A 14,677-nucleotide genomic window follows, 5' to 3' on the forward strand; every position below is an offset into this window, starting at 1 on the left:
AACAGCCTGTTGTGAGTGACTGCTATGTGCCCACTGTGACAGACTAAAGCTCTTGCAGCCCTGTAAGCTGCCTTCACAAGAAGAACGAGGAATACCTCACCTGTTAAGATCCCATGCTACTACTATTTTACCCATTCAGTTTCTAGAACTTAGACATGTTTCTTAATTAGTGAGTCACTGTCTCTATCCCAGCGCTTCCCAGCCATGGTCCTGGAGGGACACTGTCTCTATCCCAGCGCTTCCCAGCCATGGTCGTGGAGGGACACCGTCTCTATCCCAGTGCTTCCCAGCCCCGGTCCTGTAGGAACACCATCTCTATCCCAGCGCTTCCCAGCCCCAGTCCTGTAGGAACACGGTCTCTAATCCATCTGAACTCGAAGTCTTCAGTGTTAATTGATTACTTCATTGGTCTTCTTGTTTCTTTAGTTTTTCCCAGATGCCCAATGTCAAGGGTGTTGAAGTATTTCTGATTAACCAGCTCTTACTGATTAATTAGTTGAACAGACAGGTGGGAATGACACTTTCAGACATGCCTACTGTGGGAGTGGCAGTGTATCAGATACACCCACAATAGGAGGGGTTATTTTGGACATGCCCACTGTGGGAGTGGCATGGTGTTGGACACACCTGCCATGGGAGAGGCTATCAGACATGCGTACTACAGAAGTGACACAGTATCAGGCACGCTCACCATAAGGATAGGATCCATAGGTTCCATTTATTGTTGCTCAGTCCGAAGATGGATTACACCGACAAAGTACTTTGAAAATTGGAATTTGCTTTTATTGCACAGATCCCAGTTTAAAATTGTGCCTGGTTTAGAAAGACTTCTGAAAAGTTAAAAATAAAAAAAAACTATAAATGTGGGGGTTTAATGCATTCCTTAAAGTGCATAAGGAGGCACAAGGGCTATACATGTACTCTTGAATTACAACCCTGATTCCGAAAGCATGGAGGCATTTGAACCACACTGCTGCGTTTCTTCCCTGCAGCTCGATTCCATGTGAGTTTCTTCTCAAGTTAAAGGCAGGACAAGAGCCTTGCTTAGGTCATTATGGCTTTTTACTCAACTACAGCTTAGAAACTTAGAAGCTAGTATGTTCTCTCCAGTCTGAACAGAAATTAAATTTCACGACAGTGTATGCTGATAAAACCAGTGAAAGAACAATCTGAGGGCAAGAGGATCATTATATCACTGAATCAACGGGCAGCTCTGTGGGCAGGAGAGGGTTGCAGGTTGTTCAGAGGGTCTGTGTGGATCAGTGCTGCTGTCTTCAGCTTCACAGTTGGCAGTAAGTCAGTCACAGAATTATTGCTCAGAAACACGACTTGTTTTGGCAAATAACACGCAGGACCAGTTTCTCTCCTCACGCGAACAAGATACAGGCCCTCGTCCCTGAGATCTCGTCTTGGGCAGAAAGAAGTCATGCGCCCCCAAGGCCTTGTGTGCCACTGGGGCTCCCGGTCCCGTTGGCCCCCTCAGAGCAGGGAGGTCACAGCTGGATGCGGCGAACTTGTCGATTCGTACGAGTCATTAGATTCGTCTGTGTCATGGCTGCAAAACATTAAAAATCACATGAGCAGAAAATGCTTTAAACATTACAACCAACCTCATTTTTTAACTCGGGTGGCTTTTTCTTTCAAGAACTATGCGTTCTTAACTGTGAGTTTAAAGATATTCCCACGAACGCAAGATGCTGTCGATTACCCTTCTGGACACTAAACAGAAGGACGTTGTCGGACTCCTCCAGACAACGCCTGCAAGGTCCTAACTCACCGTTTCAGTCCGCTTGAGAAAAACAACCTGCAGTTCTTCAGGTCTGGGGTCAGTTTTATATCCAAAACACGCAATGAGTACTTTTGAAATGTTTTTCTAGGTGATTTCTTAGCTCAATTATGATGCCTACCTGAGAAGTCCAGTATGTAGTTGAAAAGCCCTGCGCTGAAGTTCAAGGTTCCTGCTGGATTCTGCAGGTAACTCCTCTCAATGTCATCACTGGAGACAGAGCTCCCACCTCCAGCTGCACCCTGCAAGAGACACCTGCTTTACTTTTTCAAGCATATAAGGTAGTTATCTCAAACACTCAAGACATAATTACAGTCCTAATTTGCTCTGTAAGATGTAGTTTATGTAATTATTTTGATCGACTGTACATTAGATTTAAATGTGCTGAAAATTTGATGTGAATCAATTTAAATGATTTGAAGGTGCTCAAAACATAAAAGTGACGAACAACTGGCCCTGTCTAGCTTGTTTGGTGGACAGAAGTTTATTGATCCAATTCACTGTTCACCGTTCAAATCCATCAGAAAAACATTCTGTGTAAAAGAGCTGCCTTAGGACAATCGTGAAAGAGGAATTTTCATTTTTACCTGAACATATTCCTTCCAGGTGCCATCCACATCTTGAAACTGCCAGGAACAGTTGGTATTTACTGATGTCTGAAAGGCACTAAAACTGTGTGGAAAGAATATACCAGTACTTTACTCTAGTAGTTCTCCAAAACACAATCTCCAGTCATTATCTAAACTTCAGATAAAAAGAAATAAGACCATCTTGTTTCAGTACTGGAACCACCGAACTCAGATTATTGTCTTAACACACAAAAAGCATATGGTTAAAATTCTTACTCCAGTATTTTGATGAGAAAGACTGAGATAATATGTACACAAATAAACTGCATGAAAAACTGAAAGGGTAAATAATACGTTGGCAGCTTTTCTTTTACGACAACCTATGGAGCTACAATACTGGCCAGCAATCGGAGAAACATTTAACCAGGACCTGTAAACCTGGGACTTTGGCACAGCTCATACCTGCTTGCTGACGAAGTCCCCTTAATTGTTCTTCTCACGTCTCGTTTGGTCCCATATGAGTTATTTTTCTGAAACATTCCTATAAATCAAAAAAGCAGACATTTAACAATGCATGGTTAGATCAAGCTAAACTTATCTTACCTTAACAGTAAAATGCCTTTTATATAATGAGACGTTATCCTACACAATATACACTCTATATATTATATATACAGTGCAGTCCATAAGTATTTGGACAGTGACACTATTCTTGCTGTTTTGGCTCTGTACTCCAGCACATTGGATTTGAAATGAAACAATGACTCTGAGGTTAAAGTGCAGAATGTCAGCTTTAATTTGAGGGAATTAATAGGTGAACCATACAGGAATCACAGCCCATTTTATACAGAGTCCCCCCATTTCATGGGACCAAAAGTAGTTGGACAATTGGCTGCTCAGTTGTCTCTTGGCCAGCTGTGTGTTGTCTAGAGTTGATACTAGATGTGGCATTTACTGTACATCTGGAGTCTCTTACTGTTGTCTCTCAACATGAGGACCAAAGAAGTGTCAATGCCAGTGAAGTGGGCCATCATGAGGCCGCAAAATCAGAATAAATCAATCAGAGACATAGCCAAAACATTAGGTGTGTCAAAATCAACTGTCTGGTACATTGTTAAGAAGCAAGAAGGGACTGGTGAGCTTAGCAATAGCAAACGACCTGGTAGACCACAGTAGTGGATGACCGAAGAAGACTTTCAATCGTGAAGAAAAACCCCTTTTCGACTGTTGAACAGATCAGGAACACTCTTCAGGATGTAGGCACAGATGTGTCAAAGACTACCATAAAGAGAAGAATACACCAGCATAACCTCAGAGGGTCACCACAAGAAGCAAACCATTGTAAGCCTTAAGAACAGAAAGGCCAGGTTACAGTTTGCTAAAAAGTACATAAAAAAGCATCTAGAGTTCTGGGACCAAGCCTTATGGACAGATGAGATGAAGATTAATCTGTACCAGAGTGATGGAAAGAGAAAAGTGTGGAGAAAAAAAGGAACTGCTCATGATCCAAAGCAGACCACCTCATCTGTGAAACATGAAGGTAGTGTCCTGGACTGGGCATGTACAGTATGGCTGCCAGTGGACCTGGCTCACTTGTCTTTCTTGGTGATGTGACTGCAGACGGCCGCAGCAGGATGAATTCTGAAGTGTACAGAAGGATCTTATCTGCTCAGATCCAACCAAATGCTTCAAAACTCACTGGACAGCGTATCACCTTGCAGCAGGACAATGACTCCAAACATACTGCTTAAGAAACTATGGAGTTTTTCAGGGCAAAAAAGTGGAATGTTTTTGACTGGCCAAGTCAATCACCCGACCCGAATCCCACTGAGCCTGTGTTTCACTTAATGCAGACAAGACTGAAAGCAAAAAGCCCCCGAAACAAGCAGGAACTGAAAATGGCTGAATCACCAGGAAAGATACCCAACGTCTGGTGACGTCTATGGGTTGCAGACGCCAGGCAGTCATCAATTGCAAAGGATTTGCAAACATGGCGAATTTTATTTAAGATTATGTTAATGTGTCCATTTACTTCTGGTGCCCTGAAATGGGGGGACTCTGTATAAAAAGGGCTGTGATTCCTATATGGTTTACCCAATACAGACATAAATACCCTCGGATTGAAGGTGACATTCTGCACTTTAACCTCATAGTCACTGTTTCATTTCAATGTGCTGGAGTACAGAGCCAAAACAGCAAGAATAGTGTCACTGTCCAGATACTTATGGACTGCACTGCACTGTACACTATATAGGAGCTAGTATTTTAAAATGGGCAGCTAATTACTATTCACATTGCTGTGATACAAATGTACTGTATGTGTTGGGAAGAGTTCATGTTAAAACCTAATCCTTTATATTTCAGAGCCGATGACTTGAAAAGTTATGGCTTACAATGTGTGTGTAGAGTAATACATATCCTAAAAGCCATTTTCCCTCGTACAAGTGCCTGTAGTGGTGCTGTAACGAGACCCGGTTACGATGACAGAAGCCCTAACATTCTCAATAGAGCTCAGCTCTGCCTGGAGAAGCTGGATTGTCACTGTTGCATCAGGGAAAATGTACAACCACATCCTTTTAAAATGTGAACTAAATAAACAGATACTGCACATAACAGCCCTTCTGCCACACCAGAAGGTGCATTAACCAAAAATATCAGTTTAAAATAAACTCCAGCATTTATACACATTTTATGACATTTATATTTTGTGGCTCAGGGGTAAGGACTGTTGCTGATAAACAGCGATTGAGTGAGCTGCAGGCACTGTCCATGCGGTAGGGCACACCTGGGAAGTCCAGAGTGTAGCTGTATCTCCCTGCGGTGAAGTGGACCTGACCGTGTGGGTTCTGCTGGTAGCTCCTCTCGATGGCATCGCTACTCACAGAGCTCGCCAGTCCTGCGCCGCTCTGGAAACACAGTGCACCAGAGACCTTTCTCATTCCTTCATTAACAAATATTCAGTGTCTCTTAACTCCACACCATATACTCCTCAAGGCTTTGACAACAAAACGTCATTGACTTCAATAAGAGGATTATTGTTTTGCGCTCTTCACACAATTACAGTGAAGCATGACCGATTGCTCCACAATCACAAACTGTATCTCAGACGTAGGAACTGTGGTTTCATTTTTCATTAATCAAGCTGTAGAGCACCTAAATTCCATGATCTAGGTAATGTCACAGAAATGCATAGTCTCTTAGGAATGTAAAGATTATAAGTGAGAGGAGCCATTCAGCCTGTTTAGCCCATGTGTTTGCCAGTTCCTGTTTGACCCAGGGTCTCATCCAGCTGTTAATCTGAAAGAAGCCAGGGTGTTTCACACTCCCACCGCCCTTAGACTTTTACTCAAACCACTGGCTTCAGTAAAATCACGGGTCTGGCAATAGTCCACAAAAAGCAAAGAACCAGATTTGAAACACGCTTACACCAGTATTGTACTCAATCCACACCCCTTCATCGCCTCTGAATTCCCAGACGGGATGGCCAGTGGAGGGCGGGACAGGCAGGGAGAGGCTGGGCATTCTGTTGGGACAAGAAAGAGGTCATGACTGGAGCGAAACAAGGTCTGACATTCATTCAGCAGTCTGACTATCAGTCACTGAACCCCTGCAACCTCCTACACACTGCAGGCAAGCGTCAGCACTGACAGCCTCAGACTCCACACGCCCCCAGGCGAGAGCTGCCTGTGGGGCAGACCAGCGACGTCAGGTCTTGGGCAAATGAGAACTTTTAATAACTGGAGATAATCCTGGATTTTTGCGAATGACCTCAAGTAGATAGAACAGAGCAGAGCAAGATCCTCAGGTACCTTTCCACAGAGCTGTGTCAGTTCAAGAAAGAAGAGCAAGTTAACCCACAGATGATGCTAAATTTTAATGGCACATTTTAAAACAGTAGTACTCTCAGGGACCCCAAGTCTCAGCTGTGTTTTGCCTGTGAACAGCCTCTTAGTATTATAATGTGAAAAAAAAGCTGCTGAATGCTTTACTATATTTCAGCTGTACATTTTCTGATGGTATAATATACAGAAATTGCTTTGGGATTTGTAGTGGAAAACATAAATCTTCAAATCATAATTTTCTTCTGACCAGTTATATACCTTTTCCCTATAAAATGATTTCAAAATGTTCTGACACTTTCCCCGAATGCTATTGACGATGCTAATAATAAGAGCAGCTATTGAACACAGTTGAAAACTACTCTACATAATTTGAAGTGACAGCGTGGCCAACTGCAATAATTATAATAATGCAATAAGATCATTATGAACGAGTGCTTGTTAATGGTGGTTTAGTGAGGAGGCCATATCAGCATCAGGGGGCAGAAGGACTAAAAACACAAGAGCTTATTTCCACGCTGTCAAGTAGAAAGAAGAAACATGGTTTTGGCTGTGAGCTTCCTTCGGGTGTCCAAGTGTGTGCCCGTCCCACCCCTCTGTCCTCTTTCCTGTGGGAGGAAACCCACGCAAACAGGGGGAGAACATACACATTCCACACAGACAGCACCCCAGGAAATGAACTCAGGGCCCCGGCTCTGCGAGGCAGCGTCAACAGTCTGAAGAGGGAGACCGAACTTCAGCATGCTTCCTCAAAGACAGTATGGGCTCGTGACGTGCAGGAGGACTTGCTGCGCTCACCGGACTGTGTGCTGTGCTGGCCTCTGAACTCTCCTCACTGATCTTCTGGTTCCTAAGGCGGAGTTGATTTGAACCATCACTACAAAACAAACACAGCATTTATAAGCCATTTTGTTTCCTAACACCTATTTTCTCTTGTTAGAGAAGACCTGAGAAAAATGTTGACAATTGACTCGGATAAGATGATTGTCTTGACACAGTTGCCAGACATAAAAAGATTTTTAAATGAATGTTTTTTTTTAATGCATCAAAAGCAAGTGATGAATCTCAGCCCAAAATAAAATGAATCGAGTACTGACTGGTTGTAGGAAGCATGAAATATATTTTCAGCAGCTATACCACACTGCAGGGTTCTGACTCTCTGTTGTCATTAAAACGATTCAGTCATGCTCTTGGGTGAACAGCATTCCTGTTTGACTTTGAGAGAAGAAATATTCTGAAAGTGCAAAACACAAGATTGCTCATCAGATGCCCAGTAGCATGTGGGAAACTTTGTGGGAACGAGGAGGAGACACCTAGGAAATCCAGAATGTAGCTGAATCTCCCAGCTGTGAACTGCATCTGGCCCTGCGGGTTCTGCTGGTAGCTCCTCTCCACATCACGGCTGCTGACAGAGCTCGCTGCGCCCGAGCCGCTCTGGAAAACACACAGCCTCTCTTACACCGGCACTCAGCCAGAAGCGCCTGCCGCGAAGGCCACGGGAATTAAGAAGAAGAAGAGGCGTCTTACGTTTAGCCCATATTCCGTCCACACTCCTTCATCTCCCTGGAACTCCCACTTCCAGCCACCAGCAGGGGGCGAGCTCATGGCGTGGCCCTGCACAGAGCCAGCCAGGCTGCAGCACCGCAATGAAATGGATTTAATTACAGCATCTGACTGACTTTATTGTTCAAGTTCACCAACATGAATAATAGCATTTATGACACCTCCCTTGAAAGGGCCATTCTCAGTCATTGCATCTTCACGTTATCCCCATATAGATCCCTATTTCCTGAAGGTAGCAATGAGTATTGGCTTCAACAGCATGGTGGGATAGCTTGTTCCACACTCCCACGACCCTTTGTGTAAAGACGTGTCTGCTGTTCTTGGTTTTAGATGTACTTCCACACAGTTTTCAATTGTGTCCAGTGGTTTATGTCTCACTGTTGAATCAAAGTCCATTGGCTTGACTTTGTCACTGACCTTGGGGATTATGAATACTTTTTTCAGGACTAAAAAGGTTCAGTCCATTCAGCCTGTCAGCGTAGGACATTTCTATAAGTCCTGAAATGTATCCGGATGTTCTTCTCTGGACTGGTTCCAGAGCAGTAATATCTGTTTTGTAACATGGTGATCAGAGACATAGGCAATATGCTAAATGAGGTCTTTCTAGTGCACTGTATATTCTTGAGAAATGATGCCTTCGGGACATTCAAATCAAGGGTGATTCTATATTCACAGTTTTTAACATTTGTTTTCTGCACCTGCTTTTTCTCTTGACAACGGAGTTTAGTTTTGGTCGTCGTCTCACCCTCCTCTGAGTTCCAGTGGACAGGTTAGTTTGGGTCATCGCTGGAAAACACAAGCAAAATGTGGTGTATCTTACATTAAAATGCATTGCCTGCAATCTCTGGATCGCACTTATATGCACTTTTCACTCTAAATTGAACGCATGCTTTGGAATACAACACAATGTTAAATGTTTTGTCTAGCTGTTTTTTTAATACGTTAGCCTTTTAAAGCATTCTGTCTTCAGAATTTCACATTTCTGTTTACAGACTTTTCTGTAATTCAAGAACAGTATCTATTTTTAGGCTCAACTTCTTGAACTGCTGAAATGGGAAAATATTTAGATCTGTTTTTCATTCACAAATAGCATGTATGAAGTAATTTCAATTATCTGCTGCACTGCCAAAGTGTGATAAACCTGTGCAAAACATCTTTACAGAGCACTGAAAAGGAGCAGAAAACTAGATTACTGCCATTAATCCTGTTATCCTTCTGTAGAATGCAGTGTGTCTTGTTGATAAAAAAGCAGTCCAGTTTTCTTACTTGTGAAATTAAGGCAGTAAGACACATTTCCCACTGTGAAGTTGCAAGATCCTCTGGGATTGAGATTATACTGCTGCTCCACATCACTGCTGCACACAGATGAGTTGGAATTTGGCATGGCCTTGGGCAAGAATACCAGAAAAGTTACAAACGAGAGCAATTTGTTCACATCCTCAGGATTATGTGGTAGCTACAGTAGGACTACAGATAATTGACCTGAGGATCTCATCCAGCTTTCTCGAGAGAAGGCAGGATACCTGCCCCTGTGGAAGTACTGAAGGCACTGCTGAGATCTTTTCATACTGAAGAATGTGAAGGTTTATTGGGGGGGGGATGCTGAATTGTGCACATTGGCTCAAAGAGCTACCAGCAGATGATGAAATAGCAGATTTTTTTTTTACGATGCATAAAATAATAAAGCAAATCTCAGTAATGCAAATCTTAATGCTGTTTTTTTTAATTAGAATTCAAGTTATTTTTAAAGCCACCAGGTTTGGAAGAGCCAATTATATATGTTTATCACATCTCCGTTCACAGCTACAAACACTGCATCTACACACAGGAGAGATGAGGAAGTGCTGACTGACTGCTTTGACACGCCCATGCCCTTCAGGCCAATTGTCTATTAACACATGACAGGAAGTACAGCCCCGTACAGAGGCTCAGCGCTGATTGGAGGAGAAGTTTGTCCTTCAGCAACAGCACCACATGGGTGCAAGCGCCCAGGAGGTTGCAGGGGGCACTGTATACTGAGAGCTGACAGAGCCCTGACCCACTAATCCCACGCCACCCTCAGCAGATCTCTGCCTATTCTGCGCCCTCACTTGGGGAGTCTTGGTCCTTCGCCTACTCACAAGACCCAGGCTGATTTCAGGTTTCATAAGCCTGGGCTAATATGTGCTGAGTTTGATTTTTTTTTATTTCTCTGCAATTTTGCTCACCTGGGTCCCAAATTCATACCAGCGCCGATTGTCAAAGAAGTACCAGCCGTGCTCCTCTGTGTCGCCCGGCGCCAGCAGGTTATGACGCAGGAGACTCAGCTGGGCTCCGCCCTGCACCTCCATCTTATCAAAATCAAGGAAAATGGGGCTAAACAGAAACAGAGAACAGGCCGGAGGTGAGGAGGCGTTCGCAAAACAAAACAAGGGTCGCTCAGCTAAGCGTATGAGAAACGCGCAAACACGGGCCGCGAGTGTGAATCTCCATTGCATCAACACATATCCCATATTCCTTTCTGCACGCGGGCACGAATATCTACAGGAAATTCGTTGTTCTGAAAGCAGCGTACCCACGTGTCCGAGAAACTGAAAATACCTACAGCGCGACACACCAACTGCATCGCTAGACTGAAACGGGCGCCAGCCAGGGCACCTTCCGCGGTTGGAGAGCGCGACGCACAGGCTGTAGTGACCTCGGGTTGTGAGGCACGTGTGCACAGGCTGTAGTGACCTCGGGTTGTGAGGCACGTGTGCACAGGCTGTAGTGACCTCGGGTTGTGAGGCACGTGTGCACAGGCTGTAGTGACCTCGGGTTGTGAGGCACGTGTGCACAGGCTGTAGTGACCTCGGGTTGTGAGGCACATGTGCACAGTTAGAACCCATCCAGACACCGCGTCTCGGAACGTGAAGACACACGACAAGCTGGTCCGCCAGTGCCCACCCGTACTGCGGCGTGTTGAGCGTGATGCCCTTCGCTCCCGGCTGGCAGTAATGTGTTTCTATGATGTGGTCATGGCTCAGGTTCAGCCACTGCTGTCCGTCGTGAAGCATCCACTGGTAGGGCTTTTCCTGAGACCCTGGTGGACAAAAGAAGTGTCTTTGTTATCAGGATTTTATCCTGCAGGGGCAAATACAACACAGCAAGCCCTCGCTTGACTTAAACAGACTTTTGATTTAGCTGTTTTAACTCTAGTTCACGTCTAGTGAGGTCAGTGGTGTTGACTTGCGACCTACTGCCAATACACACAGGTCCAACACATGAACGGGAATTTCCCGTGAGGAGCTGGACGGCTTGGCGATTTTGTGATTTTGTGACCATTCCGGTACAGTGAATAAAAGAACCTGTGGTGACCCTCTGAGCACTCCCTCGGAGCAGACAGAACGGTTCAATAAGAAGATGAATAAGTGATACCAAGATGAAGGCGTCGTATTATCCCAACCGTACAGCGCAGATGGAGCTGGTCTCGTCTGGTGTTCACACCCAGAAAACACCCACACATACAAGCAGGGGACATCGACACCGGGTCGTAAAATCAGCCAGGAAAGTATCGGAAATTACCGGACCCCCCTTTCCCCCAGTCTGGTAAAGAGAGGGTACGCTGTACTGTATCACACAACAGTGTATTTAAAGAAACAGTGCAGTGGAGCAATGTATTTATACACATAATGTGGTTATGTAGTGTTTACCTATCCGGAAAGAATATATACCTGTATAATACATATATCTCATGTAACAGTGTGTTTCTGAGGCAGAACAAATGTCATTTTTGATCTGACAGAAATCTGGCAACAATGGACACCCCTTCCCTTCCTATTAGTCCATTAAACGGAGGGTGTACTCTACCTGTGAGAATAGCGCGATCTGAAAGCTTCAGTGACAACCAAGGGGTTACCCAGCTCTCTGAGGGTGGTGGGGACCCCCTTTCCAAGACCTCCATTCTCAATGGGGCTCTCTCACTGTTGAATCTGACTCCAGAACAAACGGGGTCACCAGGCGAATGAATGGTAACAACAAATGCTGGGGAGTCAGTCGCCCAACAGGACAAGCGCTGCCCTCGGGAGGGGGGCAACTGAGTGGGAAAGTGTTCTGATGATATTGGGGTGGCGTGTTCCCACTGCCGGTATTCTTTGGGGACACCCCCTCAGAGTAACTCCACGGAAGAACCAGCACTTGTCAGATCCCGCTGCGGAAAACCGCCATCGTGAGACACGTTTAAACGTTTAAGCTGCTTGAAACTAAATATTTCATTTCAAAACCCGACAGCCAAACTTTTCAGGAAGAGTTTGGCCCGCAGACAACAGCACGACTCTTCACACAGCCAGGGATCTTACCTGAGGAATTCAGGGTCTGGGTCTCCTCGTCCTCTTCATCACTTTCGTATACCGTCTAGCAGAAAAAGATCAAGTACAGCACTAGTTTAAGATACCATTGATAAATATGCTAAATATTTTACAACATATAGTTGGGAAATTATTAAGAATAATTAATTAATCATTGCTACACTTAGACAGTGCTTTTCTGGACACTCCACTCAAAGCTCTTTACGGGTAGTGGGGATCCCCTCCACCACCACCAGTGTGCAGCCCCACCTGGATGATGCACCAGTACTCTCCCCACACACCAGCTCTCAGTGGGGAGGAGAGCAGAGTGCACCAGTACACTCCCCACACACCAGCTCTCAGTGAGGAGGAGAGCAGAGTGATGAAGCCAGCTCACAGACGGGGATTATTGCTCTGTTAAGTGCATCTCAAATGGATGGGATCTGTGCATTCTGCAGCGATCCCAATGTGAGCAAGCCTGTTTTCTGCTCGAGAAGTGCGCTGGGATGTTTTGTTACACGTAAGGCGCTATATTATAGAATAAGGGCGTTGTTCTGAAGCTTTGGAGAGACGAGGGTTTTTTTCGTACGTACCAAAACTGACTGGCTTCCGAAAGAGGTGAACACTGCATAATAAAAGAATATGGATTAATTTAGTGGTAAATCTTGCCCAAAAAGCAACACAGGCACAGGGAAATGTAAAGTATAAAAACGGAAACGTTTAGGTTAACAAACATGAAGCTTCTTATTCGGTGTTAAACAACATACTGCTATCAGATCTACACCACGCCAGTATTGTATATGGCCGATAAAGTGATCTTCCAATAACAGTAAGTCTGATGGTGGGGTGTTAGTAGACAGGATTCGATTTAGTCTCTTAACGTCAATAACAATAAAGTCCATATTATCACTTCAGACTTACTTTTCTATAAAAAAGTATGGAAGCCCGTAAAAAAAGCGCTATGGTATCTCAGAATTACGACTTAAAAACTCAGAATTACAACTTAAAAACTCAGAATTACGACTTTATATCTCGCAATTGTGACTTCGAAATAGCCCACATTTCATTGTCTGTCCTTCTGTTATTGTAACGGATTCGGGTTCTAGGGCTTGTGCCCTCGCCGCTCCCGCCCTCCTTCACTGCATGGGCTCGAACCCGGGTCTTGCCAGCTGAGCTCAAGAAGACCTTCTTTTTTAAGTAAAACAGGACATACAATGGAAATATGTAAAAAGTATACGTTTCAGCTTTTATAACTGTGAATTCCTCTGGATGTGAAGTGTCTAGTTCTGTATCTTTTTTTCAAATTCTGTCTCCGTTTTTGTATTGCTGGTGTTTAAATAAAAACTTTTTTTAAAAAGCCCACCGTCCACTACTCCATCCGGGTACTACGGAAGCCTCACTGGCGGAAATGGGATTCTATAAAAATTAGTGTAATTAATTTGATTTTTACAAGACACGTCTTCAGGCCTATAGATCCTATGATCCTGTACGATTCATGAATCTAGTGTAACGGACCGGCCGAATACAGGTTGTACGATCTGGTTGCAGTGTGGTGACAGCACCGCCCTCCCCTGCGCATAACAGGGCTGCTGGCCGCCGGGGCTACAGAAAGTCTTCTTGAGCTCAGCTGGCAAGACCCGGGTTCGAGCCCATGCAGTGAAGGAGGGTGGGAGCGGCGAGGGCACAAGCCCTAGAACCCGAATCCGTTACAATAACAGAAGGACAGACAATGAAATGTGGGCTATTTCGAAGTCGCAATTGCGAGATAAAAAGTCGGAATTCGGAGATACTAAGTCGGAATTCTGAGATTGCGAGATACCATCATTATCGTCTTCAAATATTAGTATACAAACGACTTTTTTCCCACAATCTAGACAAACAAAAATAACTCGGTAGAGCCAAAACAACACTCGAGCTCAGCACAGAATTAACTTCATCGCGATAAAAGAGCAGCAGGACCGGCGATTTAGGATGGTGCATTTTCTCATTTCTTTACACAAAACGTTGCTGTCATACGTCCTAAAACCTGCAGCTGTACTTCGCTTTGCACACGTTCGGTCGGCCGCGCTTACTTTTGGGTTGTATCCAGCGGACCAGCGGGTCGGGTCAGCCGTCTCTCTCGGCCCAGCGCCGGCTGGAGGGGAGTCGGGAAGAAAGCCCCGTGTCGTGTCGGCGCTGTAGTTTCGGTTCCATTTCTGCGCAGTGACGGCGCAGGAGAGGAGGGGCGGCGCGACCTGCGCTCGCCCAGTACCGGGAAATCAAGGAACCTGCAGAAACCGAAACGGAATGAGAGCAATGCACACATCATTTTCATTTAACACCCCTACTCCTGCCCTGGTATTTGTAATGACCACGGAGAGTTTAACATTTCATCCGAAGGACGGCGCCCTTTTACAGTATAGTGTCCCCGTCACTGTGCTGGGGCATAAGGACCCACACAGACCACAGGGTGAGCGCCCCATACTGGCCCCACTGACACCTCTTCCAGCAGCAGCCTTAGTTGCTGCACACCTGCTGAACGTGCTGTTGCATCCAAACCACAAAATAGGTGTAGACAGTTAATGGTTAATGAAGCAGAGCAGAACTGCATGTGATCAGGTTCTGTTTGAAATTAAG

General features: G+C 44.9%; 1 protein-coding gene across 3 annotated transcripts; it reads right to left on the reverse strand.

The window, feature by feature from the left end:
* Positions 1–761: 761 nt before the first annotated feature.
* On the reverse strand, positions 762–14,268 carry LOC148829975 (uncharacterized). Of its 3 annotated transcripts, none has more exons than XM_088922917.1 (16): positions 14,134–14,268; positions 12,655–12,686; positions 12,074–12,128; positions 10,683–10,818; positions 9,965–10,112; positions 9,024–9,144; positions 8,456–8,543; positions 7,722–7,827; positions 7,508–7,628; positions 6,993–7,071; positions 5,782–5,878; positions 5,141–5,261; positions 2,818–2,896; positions 2,374–2,458; positions 1,908–2,028; positions 762–1,555 (listed from the first exon to the last, which is right to left on the reverse strand). In XM_088922917.1, coding segments are annotated over exons 1-16 (1,452 nt in total). In that variant the 5' UTR covers positions 14,135–14,268; the 3' UTR covers positions 762–1,493. The 3 variants fall into 3 exon arrangements, with proteins under 3 accessions (XP_088779043.1, XP_088779044.1, XP_088779045.1); XM_088922918.1 differs by having other exon boundaries at positions 10,689–10,818; positions 14,134–14,264; XM_088922919.1 differs by lacking the exon at positions 12,655–12,686 and having other exon boundaries at positions 14,134–14,266.
* Positions 14,269–14,677: the final 409 nt, after the last annotated feature.

The sequence above is a fragment of the Atractosteus spatula genome, chromosome 8 (genome assembly GCF_055471065.1).
Source record: "Atractosteus spatula isolate fAtrSpa1 chromosome 8, fAtrSpa1.hap1, whole genome shotgun sequence".
In the NCBI taxonomy this organism is placed as follows: domain Eukaryota; kingdom Metazoa; phylum Chordata; class Actinopteri; order Semionotiformes; family Lepisosteidae; genus Atractosteus; species Atractosteus spatula.